This window comes from Odontesthes bonariensis, chromosome 1 (genome assembly GCF_027942865.1).
Source record: "Odontesthes bonariensis isolate fOdoBon6 chromosome 1, fOdoBon6.hap1, whole genome shotgun sequence".
NCBI lineage: Eukaryota > Metazoa > Chordata > Actinopteri > Atheriniformes > Atherinopsidae > Odontesthes > Odontesthes bonariensis.
Window position 1 is genome coordinate 6086499 of NC_134506.1, and position 16720 is coordinate 6103218.

Below are 16720 nucleotides of genomic sequence, written 5' to 3' on the forward strand. Positions count from 1 at the left end.
TCCATAAGCACTGTAGTCAGTGTACATCATTGATATATTTCATTTGAGTGATCAACACCATAGCACTCAATAATACTTCCATATATGCAGTTTTCACACATTTATTTTCATTGAGACACAGTGACAACAATTGTTTATTTTATATTGCAGGATGCTCTAACTCTGGGTTAATTTAGTCTGTCATATATTCATTTTGCACAGCAGGTGTCACTAGAGAGACCATTTCAATGAGGCTTCGGGTAATGAACCTTTTGGCGAACCTTTGGGCTGGAAAGCCTCATTGGTTCACAAAGCCTCATTTTGCCATCACTACCGGCACCAACCCTGATGCCATGCTGCCTGGACAGCGCGGAGAAGCCGCCCGCCGCCATTGCGGCTTCCCAGCAGTGCTGGGAAGCACGCCCAACAAACGCTACAAATAAAACTAAACTAAACTCACAACACACAAGACAAAGTACTCAGAAAGACACAACTAATGAAACATTGAAACAAAGAAAACCAAGGATAGAGAATAAAGATCACAAAAACCACTTTTTCTCTCAGCCTTTCTCTCAGCTCTTCCACTTCCACACCTCTCACACGAAGAAGAAGAAGAAGAAGAAGAAGAAGAAGAAGAAGAAGAAGAAGAAGAAGAAGATGAAGATGATTCCGGTAGATGGCAGTAATGCAACTTCATGGATGCCAGCTGCTGTAGGAAAAAGAAGAAGAAGAGAAGGAAGAAGAGGAGGGTGAGGAAGAAAATCAACGTGAGTTACCGTTGTCCAGATCTTTAACATATGGGTTTAAGTTAGGTAGTATTTCACTTAACACAGTTTCACAATGTGTGTTAGTTGTGTAGTTCCGTGTGTAAGAATTAAAGTCAGATCGTTTATCCTTGGATTAAGTTTGGATTAATCGTGCCACATTATTAGCAGGTGTCACCTATCTAGTCCAAGAGAAATAAGTGCACGTACCTCAATTTAAGTTTACTGTCGATCTTTGTGTTAGTTTGCTATAATTAACAAATGGTAAGAAATTACTGACTACATTAGCGATTACATACGATTTTACATACAGTAACGAAACGGTATACTAGGCCTGTACTATCATTTCACTAGAGTATTGCAGTATCTACAGTAGACTTAGATCGTTAGCAAATTAAGGTAAATTGTGCTGTGTACCTTAAACATAAAGTTGTAATTTATTTAGGCGTTCGCGATGGGACCTGTCAGCGTGGATAAGATCATTGCACTGCAGAGAAACACAACTAACATCAGAAATTTGTGCATTCTGGCACATGTGGATCATGGTAAGTTGAGACATGTAACATTTATGTTGCAGTAATTATCGCTGATGTTATAGTGTACATTTTTTTTATTGTACATACAATAGTGAGCCTATAATAAACTGAAATCGACGACTAAAATGACATCTCTTGTAATTATTCAGCTTATGGAGAATGTGAAGTAGGCATCAAGTGTGGTTTTTAGACGCCAAATTTCCCCATGCTCTTTTATATGCAGGCATCCTTCATTTTAAGCTCAGGGTCCTGTTTTTATGGACACGCTGTACGATTAGCTTTTAAAATTTGATCAGTAAATTTCTACTCATGTCCAAATGGTAGTCATACACTATCTAGCACATTCAGTTGCCTGTGGTATGAAATGCGCTATATAAATAAAGATTGATTGATTGATTGATCTAGCCAAAAAAGACCACCTGACCACCTGGATTTAACAAAGTAAATGATCTGGGTTATCGTCCAAGCTAAAACAAAAACCTACTAACAAAATATGAATATGGAAAAGATTATAGTATATAAATGCAAAATGAAGTACATTCATGTATTGCTTTTCTAGTCTAGATGACCACTCAAAGTACCTTTACACTACAAGCCAAGTTTACCCATTTACACACACACACACACACACTTATACAGCACGTCTTACAATGTTACAGGCTTCATGGTGCTTTTTGAAAAAAACATATGACACGCAATCACACGCAGATCGACACATCAGAGGGAATGTGGGGTTTACTGTATTGCCCAGGACAATTCGCCATGTGGTCCGGGAAAGCTGGGAATTAAATTGCCAACCTTTCAAAAGGCAGAGGACTGTTCTTCCTCCTAAGCTACAGTATATCTTATAACAGCTTATAAAAAAACACTGCATTTGACTCCATAAAATAGAGACACCACTACATGTATTTGGGAGTTTTATAAATGCTTTCATTTAATTAATGGGACAAAAAAGGGTTTGAATTGGTCAGTAATTAACAAACCCCCTTTGGCCTTATAGGAATGCTCTTAAAATAGCACAAATACAACTTTGAACTAGCCAAAAAGTGATTACAGCTCCTATCTTAAGGCTGAAAGTACATATGTTTCTTGAAATGGTTTTATTCCAGTCAAGATCTTCTTTTTATAGATTTTTTATATCCTGCCAAAAAGTGATTATGGCTTCCAGCTTGAAACTGAAAGTTTATTTCTGTCTTTAAATTGCTTGATTTTAATCAAGAGTTATATTGTTCGGAATATAGGCAAACTAGTTTTTCCCACTGTCTACAATACCTTTAAATGAGCATTATGGGTCATTACACCAGTTTCTTTGCCTGCCAATGAGTGATTAAACCCTCTCTCTTGTCACAGAGGTGTTGATTTTTGAATAATGAATTTGAATACGTCTGACAAATTTTTCCTCTCATAATCTCCTAAGGAAATGTTGGACCATTTCTACAGAAGCCACACGCACACACAAAAAAAAGTTAGGTTGTAAATTGTAATCTCACTTGAAACCTTCTGCATATTTTTAGGCAAAACCACTCTGGCAGACAGCTTGGTGGCAAGCAATGGCATCATATCAAGTCGACTGGCTGGAAAGGTAGGGCAGTTTATTTTCAATATTTACTGTTTTAGCCATCATACTCTTTTACTGGCAAATTATGCATAAGATTCTTGAATAGGTGGCCATGTGTTTTTTTTTCTTTTGTTCTTTGAAATATGTTAACCATCAAGCTGAGATATCTGGACAGCAGAGAAGATGAACAGATCAGAGGAATCACAATGAAGTCTAGTGCGATTTCTCTACACTTTAGCAAAGGTAAAGCCAAACTTCAAAATTTCTCTCTTTTTAATGCCATTTTGGTTGTAGTTGAAAATTATATTTTTCAATGAAGTCCTTCACATTTGCGAACTTGTCTGATATTACTGTACATTTTAAATGTGGAACAGATCAGCTATGAAATACGGTCATAATGTGATCTGAACACTTCCATGTTGTCACTGGACAGTACCACTGCTGTTATCCATCAATAGTTATATACCTCATGTTAATATGTACCTTGATATTCTCTTGATATCTCAACCATAATTGTTTTCATTTCTTTGTTGCAGCTTACTCTGATGTTGCACTAAATCCTATTATAATGTCTACACAGGGTATCTGTGGGGTCTTAAAAAGTCTTAAAAACCAATCATTTGAATTTTAGGCCTTAAAATGTCTAAAATTCTCTTGAAATCTCATAAAATGTCTTAAATACGATTTTGAAAGTTCTTAAAAATGTATTGTAGTAACTTTTATTTTAAACAAATCTATAAACTTCAGCCCCGCTTTTAAATGTTTTGATTTTTGAGGACGCTATAACGGAACTAAAGTACCTGTGCAGTCTGCTACAACTCCAGTTGACTTCCGGACAGCGTTTGTGTCTACGCCCACACTAAAAGCGGAGGTGCTCTGGACTCTTCACACGGTAGCTAAGTACCAGTGATATACTGGCAATGAGAACATTGATGAGCTGCTCCAGACCATGTTCCCGGATTCTGAGATAGCAAAAACGTTTAAGTGTGGAAAAGACAATAAGCATTACATCGCGCGATTTGGATTAGGCTATTTCATCAAGAGAGACCTTATCTCCAAAGTTAAGGGTCCCTTAATGCTGATGTTCGACGAATAAATTCATATATTTTGAAAGTAATTCCGAGCCTCCTTTTTGACAGTATGGATGTGAAATGGGTCTTAAATTGTATTAATTATGGTCTTAAAAAGTCTTAAATTTGACTTGTTGAAACCTGCAGAGACCCTGCTACAGTTTTCTTTAATCATACGACTCTGCTTACTTTATGAATTGTCCCCGCTGGGATGAATAGTGTTTTGAATTTAATAAATAAAAAAAAAAACTTTTTAAAGATTTTTTTTAATACAGTGTTCATACATTTTGAGGACACTTAACAATGTTCTTGTGCATCTTCTCTCCTTAGGAGATGAGGAATACTTGCTAAATATTATTGACTCTCCTGGCCATGTTGACTTCTCCTCGGAAGTTTCCACTGCTGTCAGGCTGTGTGATGGAGCAATTGTCGTTGTTGATGCTGTGGAGGGAGTATGTCCACAGGTAAATGTTATTGTTGATCTAGTAGCTTTAAAATTAGAATGTTCACACAGTTGATGTTATTGATTACTAGCAAAATACGTCTTGTGAATAAAATGCCTAACACTAACGAAATGAGAAAATCCACCCACTTGCATTTCTAAGGCTCTCTTATTAGCATGAAATCTACTTTGTTCATACAAATCTATACTAACCTAAAGAAAAAAAAAAAGGAGAAGGGAAGGAAAAAAAGTTAAAATATCACTGTATATAGATATGGGGATTATTGTTTTATTTTGCATGCTTGTATTGTTTGTAGACCCAGGCAGTTCTCCGTCAGGCATGGCTGGAGAACATCAGGCCTGTTCTGGTCATCAATAAGATGGACAGACTCATCGTGGAGCTGAAACTTTCCTGTCAGGAAGCGTACACCCACCTGAAGAAGATCCTGGGACAGGTAGTGGGCTCTTCTCTCATCTGACACAGGCCACAACTACTACATTTGTCAGGCTTTTACAGTATGGCTTGTTAAGGCACCAATGAGTGAAGTGGTACTTTTTTGTTATAATCCTTTTGAATAAAGACTGTTTTTTGTCAGTTTGAATGTAGAAAAAAGTTTGCTAGACTTTCATAGATCACCGTAACTTTTCCCACATAGGTGAATGCCGTAACAGGGACATTGTTCACGTCCAAAGTGCTGGAGGAACGGGCGGAGAAAGTGGAGAAAAAGGAAGAGAAAAAGGAGGGCAAGAACTTGAGTGGTGACCAGGTTTATGACTGGAGCTCTGGGTTGGAGGAGGTTGATGACTCTCACCTCTACTTTTCTCCTGACCAAGGAAATGTGGTCTTTGCAAGCGCCATAGACGGATGGGGTTTCAGGTGAAGTTTGTCATTAAGAATCTCTTATTCTATTTATTCATAAATCCATGTAAATTTATAAAATCAGATAGCAATATTCAAGAAACAATTTGGTGATACCAAGAATTCAATATGGATATTATTTAATATGATGTCACATTTCCATGCAACTTTTATAGTATAGAATTAGGCAGAGCTGGATCCTTAGAGCCTGAAACTGTCATAGTCAATATTGTTATTGTTGCTGTTATAGTTATAAGTTGATTCAAAGTAAATATTTTGTGATAAGCACTTATCAAATCAAACGCTGGAATTGTGAGCTGAAACATGGATAGATTAAGCAATGTTTACAACCCCAAATCAGAAAACGTTTGACAAAAAAAACAGCATACAGGGATTCTTACCTTTTTGACGACATTTCACCTCAATAGAATGAGGAGGTCCAGTTGCTTTTCCGTTCAAGCACTGAGAATTAACATGACCTGACAATTCCCCTTATACATATTCAAAAGAAATTAAGAGGGTATGCAGGGACCAGGTGCGGCTAATCAAAATCTGTTTATTAATTATCTGCAAGGATAACAACCTCTATTAAGGCAGTGCTTTGCAATTTACTGGTCTGAAGCATTCAGGTATTTGTTGGGGCGACAGTGGCTCAGAGGGAAGAGCAGTCGCCTTCCAATCAGTGGAACTGAACCCCATGTTGCCTCATATGCATCCATTTGTATGTGAATTGCTGAGCAATGGAGCAAGGAGGGCAACTGCACCCCCATTTTTCAAAGTGGGGATGCAAACTTATGTTTTTGCTCCTCCGCATTTTGTATAACAGTGTTTGAAAACTAAAACTGTAATTATACAGTAAAGTCCCCAAAATCATGACATGTAATTGAATTGAAATATCTCATGGACAAATATTTATTACTACCCAAAAAATTTTTTAAAAATCACGCACCCCCAGACCTACACCACTTTTAGTTGGTTCAATGTGCTCAAAATGCTTTAGTTTGTCAAACTGTAAAGGGAATCAACTGTTAACAGGTTAGGAAAGTGCGTATGTAGTTTACCTGTAATCACTGACTTAAAACAGAGCATATGTAAATGGCCTTGGATGTTGGGATTAAATGACCAACATTGTTCCTGGGGAAGACGATGTCCTCCTCTCATTACTGCAGGCTCCTAATCTAAGCCGTGATTCACCAACATTCTTCGTCCTCTTCTGCCATTAAACTGAACTGCTCCAACAAAAAACTGACAGAAAAAACAGCCAGTCTTCCCACGACAACATTGATTGTCAGTGATTTCGTCATTTGGAATACGCGCATCTTCACTGCAATAACTCACTGTTTTCTGGTGCTACTGTCTATGTGATTTTGGATAATCTACATGTATTTAGGGCTGGGCGATAAAACGATAACGATAGCTATCAAGATTTAACTTTTCCTCGATAGTGATATGAAACACGGTCGATATACTTTTCGATAGATTACATTCGTCCATCTTTTGACAGACGGTACGAATAGCCAATGACAACGAACCAATCACGTGGCTGGAATAGAGCCATGCCTGCAGTTATCCGTGGCGTGTTTGTTTGTTTGTGCTGCTACAGCCGTATAAAATAAGAAAATTAGTGCTCCCTCGGAAGAAACAACGGAAGACACAGCCCAAGGCATAAGGGATGACATTGTTGATAACAAGGGCCTGAAAAGTTTGGTGGTGTGGAAGTATTTTGGATTTTTGAAGTCTGACACGAAACAGAGTAGTCTGTTATGTCGAGCATATGTTCCGACAAAGACGGGGAATACCACTAATCTTTTTCATTACCTGAAGCAGCGCCACCCATTTGAGCACAGAGAATGCAAACTTTTTTTGATTAGTTGATGTTAGAGTGCGATGTCTGTCACTATAGACAAACTTTACACACACGCGTCGTAGTTGTGTTCCCGGTTAATGTTTAATAAAGAGACACCTCCTCACTGAAGCAAGTGAGCGAGTGCAGCGCACCGAGTTCAGGGCAACATGTTTCCTGTGGGTTTATTATACAAGTAAGTGAGTGAGTTTACTACGTGTGTGAGGGATGTCTACATCAGCTGAAACGTCGGGAGAGAGCTCCAGAACAGCAAGAGAGACAACCGCTGCTAGAGAGCAAACCGGTCAGATATAGGATTTTAATTTAAAATACCTGTTCTGTATTTATCTGAAACGGTTATATAGTGTCACATGCCATGTTCAACTTTGACAGAAAATAAATATTTAATTAAAAACTAGAAAAAGCTTAACCGCATTCTCACAACTTGAAAAAGCTGTTCCTGCAAAACAGCAGTGAGAATGCTGCAGCACAGCTTATTTATCTAATCTAAATATCTTCCTAAGGATGCTGACTTTCACCAAACTGTTATCGGTGAAAAGATTAACGTATTTTATGCCAGAAATAAGGTCAGGTTGAAAAAAAAAACAAAAAAAAACTAACTTCCCCTTTAACATTCTACTTTTTACAACCCAGGGACTGTAGAGCAGTCCCCAGCACAGAGCCAACCTTCTTTATCAGTTTGTCAAGTGTTAAGAGTTTCTGGCTCTGACATTGCTACCTCAACAGAGGAATACAAATCAGATTGTACTCTCCACCACATACTGTAAAAAGATGTTCAAAGGACCTAAGCTTCCTTAAGAAGTAAAGTCTTTTGTATACTTTCTTGAAAACAGCCTCAGCATTGCATTTCCAATCCAGTCTTCTGTCCAGGTAGACTCCCTGTACTTGGCCTCTTTTTCCATCACTGATACACCTAACAACAGCGGATTCATCTTGAGTATTTCTGGAGATAACAGGACTGAGATTTACTGAAGTCTGAGGTGTACAGAGTGAAGAGAAACAAAGCATAGTCTACTGTGGTGCCGCTGATCACCATGTCAGACACACAACTCCTCAGTTGCACAAACTGTGGTTTGTTTGCGAGGTAATCAATAATCCAGGTGATTGTGGGGACATCCACTTGTTTTATCTGCAGTTACTTACAGAATAGTGCAGTGTTGAGAATCAAGCAGTAGCTGGATTAGTTATTTGCAAATATTAATAAGTGTCAAAGGACAGATATTAAATTTCTGTAAAATTATTAACCAAAGTTATTACTTACGATATACACTGATGAAAGTCAGTCTAATGACTCTAATAATCTAATAACCTCTGATCAATGGGTATATGGTTGGTGGTGAGGAGACCCAGATTGTGGTCTGATTTTCCTAATGGAGGCATCCTTTATATTCACATAGAATTAGTCAAGTTGATGCTTAGCCTTCATATCTGTTCTGTATAGACCAGCATACTTTGAGCCTGATACTGGGTTTTAGTTATTAGTTTATGACTTCCGTCAGTGGTGCGGGTAATGGCTTTCATTGTTCACTGTCCTTAGAAACTAATGTTTGCTAATAACTAATCCAGCTTCTGCCTGATCCCCAACACATTTCATGTTTCCAGTTTGTTCACAGGCTGAGAAATGAAATGTTTTAGTGGACATGTTTATGTTTTTCAGAAACCCTGAGATTTTCTAAGGCTTTTTCAAGCACAATCGATGCCAGCTTGCTTTATTTACTTTAATATTGCAACACAAGTCATCTTTGAATTTACCAAGACTGTAACGAAAAAGTCACCCAGTTTAAAAGAATAGCAAATCAATTCCTTTGAATTGCTTTCAAGAAGACAAATGCTTTTCAGTAGTCAATGTGTTCTCATAAAATGCAGATGACCAACTAAGTGCTTGATTTTTGTGTTTTGTAGCATCCAGCAGTTTGCCTACATTTACAGTGAGAGAATGGGTATTAAGGCAGAAGTGCTACTGAAAACGTTGTGGGGAGATTTCTACCTTGATGCTAAAGCAAAGAGGATCATGAAAGGAGCTGAGGTAATGGCTAATTAGATGTCTTAACATATATTTTTTTTCTCTGTGTTCCTTTCACCTTTCTTCTGTGGGTTTTGATTTGGTTCTGCTAGACTGGGGTTTAAAATAAATTAGAAGTTCATCATTAAATTAGACTTGGAAAGGGTTAACATTAGATGTGTAGTTAAATAGTTCCAATGATGCTGCTTTCTGATTTCTTTTTATGAGACATGATCTGAGTTATTAGTTCCATTATATAACTATTTATGACATCTTCCCCTTTTAAGTTGTTATTATAACAGACAAATACATACAGTAACATCCAGAAAATATTTAATATTCAAACATAACATGTATCCTTAGCATGTAAATTCTACTTCAATAATAAACACTTTTCCCCTGAAAACATTTCCCCTGTAGGCTAATTAATGTAATCCACACAAGATGCCATAAATTGTAAGAATAATAGTAGACTCTATAAATGCTATTTACTTAACTCAATCTTAATTATTAAATAAAATATTATGACATTAAACTTAACCAAGGTACTTTCACAATCACAAGATGGTTTTCAGTTAACATACATAATTCATTCTTTCTTTCTCTCTCTCTCATTTTTTTTTTCCACCTCAGAGTCTGTCTACAGGACTAGCCTGTTGACTGGTCTGCACAGTCGTCCAGCTCTGGTTCGATACTGTCCTGGTGTCAGTGCAGTTGTGTGTGTGAGGCTTGTGACTTCCTTCGGACTAGAAGAAACAGTCTCTGGAGTGATGACACTTGCTGGTTGGGAAATCACTCCTGTACTCTTAGCTGATGAAAGTGGGGTGTCCTGGGCAGGTTGTGAAGGCAGATTTGCCCGGAGATGGCGGCGGTTCCGCCACGTCACAGTTCCTTGCGGTGTGCTGATGATGTATGACCTTGGAGTCACACACCTTTGAAACAACTGCTGGTGTCACCCAGGCGTTTTCCTGATCCAGCTTGGTGAGGACTGTGTCTCCCGGTCGTAGTGGTGGAAGAGGTCTGGCTTAATGTCGATGATTATAACAGAAAGCTTATTTAGCCTTCTCACCAGCAGCCTTCTGTTCAACAGTCTTTTTGTTGGGCCATTTAGGTTGAAGGTTCTTCTCTAATGTGGGGAGTGTTGTTCGGTTCTTTCTCCCCATGAACAGTTCTGCTGGACTGACTCCCGTAGTGGCACAGGGAGTTGATCTGTAGCACATAAGGACTGTTATAGGGTCTTCTTGTCGGAGGATTCTCTTCGCAGTCTGTACTGCTCTCTCCGCGTGACCGTTTCCCTGAGGATGGTGAGGACTAGACGTGATGTGCTTGAAGTCTAGCTGTCAGGCCAGCTCCTGAAATTCTGTGCTGAAGAATTGAGGACCATTGTCACTCGCCACCTCATCCGGGATCCCAAACCTTGCAAAGGTTGCTTTAAGTTTCTGAATGACTTGAGCACTTGTTGTGGGTGATAGTTGCAGCACCTTGAGGAACCATGAGTAATAATCTGATATTACTAGGTAGTTGTTTCTGTTGTGTTCACAGAGGTTAAGAGCTATTCTTTTCTATGGATGGTCGGGCAGAGGTGTAGAGATGAGTGGCTCTTTTTGTTGGGCCCGCTTTTGTTCTTGGCATGAGTGTCATGACATCACTTAAAAGGATCGGATTATTGGCTAAATTACAATAAGACTGAGTTGCTTCTTATTTGAGCAAGGGTAATTATCCTTGGATATATGGCGGTGAATGAATCGAATCATAGGCCCAAAGCACTCCGATACGATAGGTGGCGCTGTACCCATTTCCACTATCGCTAATAGAGCCACATCTGGTTGACCTCTTCACCACCACCAACAACAACAAACTCGGGTATTTGAGAAAATGGCGAACGAAGAGCAAGATGTCATGGTCTGGTCTGACCCTTGACTGGTCGACGAGATGACCCAGGAAGCATCGCTGGCTCTGTTTGAGGGAGTATTTCTCCTTGTTGAGTTTCAATCCTGCCAACTCAACACGCTGCAGCACCTAAAGTCGGGCGTCATGTTGCTCCATCAAGGTCCCATAGATAAGGATGTCATCCATGAAGACTGCAACGCCTTCCAGTCCTTCTGGAGTCTCCAGCATCTTCTGCTGGAAGATCTCAGGTGCACTTGTTATGCCAAAAGGGAATCTCTTGAAACAGTATCTGCCAACCCGTGTTATGAATGTTGTCGGCTTACAGCTGTCTGGATGCAGAGGGATCTGCCAGAATCCACTGGCAGTATCAAGGGAGGAAAACACAGTTGCACCGCTCAGCTTGGCTGTTGTCTCGTCTGAGGTAGGCAGGATGTAGCGTTCTCTTTTGACTGGTTCAGGTTTTAGAGTGCCAAGTTCACTGTGGGTTTGTAGATGGCTGGTGATGCATTTTAACATGTTAGCCCAGACACAGCAGCTCACCTCCAGGGCTGTCCAGAGGAATGTCAGTTGGGTCCAGTGTTCTCTCAGGGATGAGTGTGTGAAATGTGTCCTCACTTATGACAGTGACATCAGCTCCCGTGTCAATTTTGAATTCTACTGGAGTGGTATCCACCTGTAGTTGCACAGTCCACTGTTCACTTTTCTCATCACACACTGAACCCTGTCTGACGGTCTTTATTGTCTGCATCAGCGTCAGGTCTGCCATCAGCTGCAGCCTGCGGGAGAGCTCTTTATCCAGTAACTCGATGACGATGTGCTCGCAGATATTTTCCTCTTGAGTTACTGCAAACTCACAGTCCCCAAGACATCATACAGGGCTCTGATGAAACATTCTGCCTTTTCACCCAGCCGTTGGATCCGTTGCTAAAAACATGGCCATTCGTGGATAATATTTTTCCTCTGAAAAAAAAGTAGTCGTTAAACTTCCCGATAAAAATGACAGTCATTGCGGTCCTCGTCTTGAGCAAACGTGAATGACTTAAAAAAAAAAATCTGCCTCGTTGCCCATGGCATAAATCAGGCAGCTCATTTGTATTTGTCCCTCGTCTTTGTGAAGTTTTGTTGCAATTCTGTATTGCTCGAACCGTTGCTTCCACTCGGGCCATTCCGTTGGTTTGTCAAAGTTTTCTGGAGGGTTAAACTTAGCCTTTTTTTTTTTTTTTTTGTACTGTCCGTCTTCTTACTTTGTGTCTTGAAACGTTGAAACTACTTCTGACAGCATGCAGTATAATCGAGAGTCTGCTTTATCCTTTTATATTTACTTTTAATGACAGCTCAAAACATCAAAACATACCGGCATAAGAAAACGTCCCGTCACCCATCAACAACACATTCACTTCCACTCCAACATTCTAAGTTACAAAGTAACTATTACTGTGGCAACATTAGTTCCACTATATAACACTATTTGCCTTTTTTTTTTGTTTTCCATCATAAGCATAGTTTTACTCAATGTTGCTTTGGTAGCAGAAGCTTTCCTTGGCACTCTATTTTCTCAGCTTAAAATCTATGTTATTCAGATTGTGCAGAGTGACAGTCAATCAATGACCAGTGGCTATGCACTACCTGCCTAACACAGACCTTCTTTGGTTGAGAATACATAGTGTTAATGTAAATGCCAAAGGCCAAAGTGAAAGGCCGCTGTTAAGTAACTGCTAGCTTGATTTGCTTGTCATTGACTCCTCCCTGCATTTGTGACCACAAGTGACCTCTTTCGACTCTAATAACTAATGTAACTGATGTTACAGCTGAAATAATTGGCAAATATTTAAAGTGGACCTGACAGGATAGTGTACAAGCATTTTTTTCCTCTTCTTAGGTACCTCTAGATTAGCTCTGCCATAATAACTCTAAATATTTCCTAATTTTTTCAGAATGAGGGACAGCTTTGTCTTTATTTATTTATTTTAATTTTATTTAACCAGGAAATAAAAACTCTTGAGATATAAAATCTCTTCCCCAACAGTGCCCATGCCAAGTTAGGCAGCAGTTCAGGTCAGCAGCTGTTAGATTCACACAACAGCTATAATAGCAAAACACCAGAATAAACAGACAGAAACCAGAAGTTGGTATTAATGTGCTTTTGCAAAAGGGAGAAAACAGAGAGTGTGCCCTGTTGTCAACTCCACTCACGGACTCTCTCTGCCTTCCCTTCCCGCTCTAGCCTTCTTTATTGCATAGTTATTCAGCGGTTATGCGACAAGATGCAACAAAATGTTTCACTGGGCATGGGAAGACCAGAGCACCCTGTTTCCCACAGTTCCCTTGAATTACTTTGTATCACACTAAGCAAAGTTCACACACTACATGTCTGTCTATAAAATATTGTTTAGTTCGAAAACAGCCCTGCCATCATATTGTTAGTCATTGATTTAAGACAAGGAATAATGCACATTGTAAATAGGCAAAGCAGAAACCAATGAAGAAATTCACACAGAGTAAATATGCTTGATTTCCTGCTCAACTAGTTTGAGGAGTCAGCAAATAAACAGAGTAATTAAGGTTGTTTTATAAGCACACAATAATAATTATCCTTACACAGCAACTATCAAAACAATATACATACATTGAATTCCAGTGGTGGGCAGAGGGTACCACTTGTAGTTACTGAATTGAAAGTGGTGGATAATCCCTTTCCCCAGCTGGGACACTCTTGCTAGCTTACAGGTGGAAAAATTTCATCTTGAAAATGACACTGAAAGTATATCTGTGACCAAATCAATATCTTCTACTGAATTTACAATTGTAGGTTGAAAGAAATATCTATTAAATCATGGAAATGTTTTAGCTGTGCAGGTCACTACAAATGTGTTTTTGATAGTTCTTGCACTTTCTGTCATCCAATCAAAGAAGGTGAAATTGCCAGCGTTACTTGTACACCTGCTAGATGGGCTGGTGTCACCAACTCTAAATTAATCTGATTGGTTAAAACCAGTTTCATTGGCATTGATTTTAAGTTACAAGTATCTGCACTGTTAATTCTGAAGAATTCGTAGATATGGCAACACCTGATGGATGAAATATGATTGTATAAAAGCTCTAACATGAGCATTTACTACTTGAAGCAGCGCAACCAAGAAAAAGGTATGAAATGAAGAAAATAGATGGTTATGAATAATTTAATACAAATTCATGCCGAAAAAAATAATAAAACACTGATCCAACAATCTGACCTTAGGCAGTGTATCAGTATAAACACTATATATGTCTATATAAATGTTTATATATAGTGTGTGTGTGTGTGTATACATATATATATATATATATATATAAATATATATATATATATATATATATATACAAACAAACAGAATATCATCTTTTTCTGATTTCTACTCTATTGCGGTGTTTTTGTCTTTCTATTTTCTGCAGGCCAAAGGAAAGAAGCCACTGTTTGTGCAGCTTGTGTTGAATAACATTTGGAATTTGTACGAAGCAGTTGTCACGAGGAGGTGGGTTAAACTGTACATCTGCGTGTGTAAATATTTGTAGATGTAATATTTATAAAATATAAAGAAAGATAATTTAAAATGTGAAATATATCTATTTTACATTGTGTGTGTGTGTGTGTATATATATATATATATATATATATATATATATATATATATATATATATATATTAGGGCTGTGACTCGATTAAAATTTTTAATCGCGTTAACTACAGGCTTTGAAATTAATTAATCGCATTTTAATCGCATATACTTTATCCTTTAGAAAATTAACATTTTCAACAATATTTCAACAAACACAGAACATATCCCTATTTGAAATCTGAATGTAGCATGCATGAAAACACAGTATATAGAATCTTGGATGTTAAGCTGCGTTGGGCCCCCGTTAGCTTCCACGCTAGCTGCTACATGTTTAGCGTTGAGGTGATATTTGAGGCTTGATCAGCGGCGGAGCCAGCGATTTTTCGTTGGGGTTGCTATGCAGTTGCTGCATGAATGTGAGGGGTTGCTACTCAAAACAGCACCCCCCCCCCCCGCGCGCATCAACACAACAACGTTACTGACCCATTACTCCACCGTCTGCATGCAGCCTTGCATAGTGTAATGTAGCCTTGCATACTGTAAACTTTAAGTTATCAGCGGAGCTTACTGCTCCCAAGCAGACAGATGTCGCACTGTGCGTTGTGGTGGAACAGCTGCATAGAAGGTCCAGGTGTTATTTTCTTGTATCTATTTATTTATTTAATTTATGGCAATGTTCATTTATTTAACTTTGCTATTTATGCTTATGAATTTTATTTTATTTCTTTTTTTTTTTTCCTTTTCCTTTACAGCAGTATATGGGTGTTGTGGGTGGGTGGGTTCTGTTTAGTTAAAAAGAAAACAAAACAATTCAAGATATTGTATTTAAAGTATCTTACTTTGTGCTTTCTTGAATATAAAAAAAAAAAAAAAAAGAAGGTCCAGGGGCAAGACAGCCCCAGCCCGTGTACGCAACCACACACGCACACACAGGCATACCTGTCCATCTCATTCATTCATAGCCCGTTCACTAAGGATAAAATAGCCAATCCACAAAGGCTACTTTGCCCACTGTGTTCCTCACATAAGTTTTGATCAACTTCATCTTCGAAAAAAGAGCTGGTGGGTGAATGAGCTACAGTGCGGACTTTCTATTTCATCTCATCTGACGCACAACAGTTGTAGGCGACAACTTTCAAGAGATAGTTCTACCCGGCGGGCTTCCAACAGTAGCCTCGTACAGTGCTAAATCACACAGGCACAACATTACGTTCAAACTTGTTGCTCACACCAGTCTGTCCGCTGCCACAGCGGACACATAGCCTACTCAAGCCAATCTACTCGCATCACATTATGGCAGAGGAAGCACGCTGGCAACCTAACATAAAGTAAAAAGTGTGTCCGTTATTTTCAAAAGATGGTGCTAACTGCACTGACACTAGGCTACTTAGCAAGTAGCTCTAGATAGACTGCAAGCACCTAGAGTCGACTAACAAACCAAGTCACAAGAAGACTATTTGATAATAGTGTTTCGGCGAGCATATGAAAAACAACTGGGATTTCCTACCTTATTTGTGTTACTTGAAGAAGGACATTCTCAAAATCGCCATATTCCAGTTAGAATTGCCAAATATCCATTTAGAATTGCAGTTTAGCTATGTTATGAGTGAATGGGTGCTAAAATGAGAGGAAAACTGTAACATATGACTATTCAAAAACGAATTAAACTGAGAATACAATTAAATAGGGTTTCTATTTATCTCATAAATCTGCTTTATGGAAATATTATTTTAGACCTCCGATTTCCCCGGGCAATTTAGAACAGATGTGATTGGCTGACTGTAGAATGACATCACCACAGCTACTGTAGATCTAGGAACAATGTGGATAGCCGTTTCACCAGTAAAGGTGGTGTTTTATACCTTTCCATATGTATATTTATCAGCTAAAGAACGAAAAACGGGGATAGGCTACCATGCAGCAACATACGTGATTCTTTACTTCTTAATATTGTTGTCGTTGTTGCACTGCACTTCTGTTCTTTGTGAGCAGTAAACCTGCCTCTAGCCCCAAAGTTGGGGTAGCTATGGGGTTGCTGAGCACATTCTTGGGGTTGCTATAGCAACCACAAGCAACCCCTTAGCGCCGCCTCTGGGCTTGATACGCTGCGGTGATACGCGAATTCCTTGTTGCATAATCTGCACACAACCACGCTCTTGT

At 38.9% G+C, this 16720-nt stretch overlaps 1 protein-coding gene across 3 annotated transcripts in view; it reads left to right on the forward strand.

Annotated features, from left to right (window-relative positions):
- The first annotated feature begins 566 nt into the window (after positions 1 to 566).
- The window catches only part of efl1 (elongation factor like GTPase 1), a 133493-nt gene continuing 117339 nt past the window's right edge, over positions 567 to 16720 (forward strand). For 2 of the 3 annotated variants that reach the window (XM_075467914.1, XM_075468084.1), the window contains exons 1-9: positions 567 to 746; positions 1189 to 1288; positions 2794 to 2861; positions 2996 to 3080; positions 4238 to 4371; positions 4667 to 4804; positions 5006 to 5226; positions 8975 to 9098; positions 14397 to 14476. In XM_075467914.1, coding sequence (XP_075324029.1) covers positions 675 to 746; positions 1189 to 1288; positions 2794 to 2861; positions 2996 to 3080; positions 4238 to 4371; positions 4667 to 4804; positions 5006 to 5226; positions 8975 to 9098; positions 14397 to 14476 — 1022 coding nt within the window. In that variant the 5' untranslated portion in view covers positions 567 to 674. Of the gene's footprint in view, positions 747 to 988; positions 1008 to 1188; positions 1289 to 2793; positions 2862 to 2995; positions 3081 to 4237; positions 4372 to 4666; positions 4805 to 5005; positions 5227 to 8974; positions 9099 to 14396; positions 14477 to 16720 lie in introns of those variants that run through there. The other variant, XM_075467998.1, reaches the window with a different exon arrangement.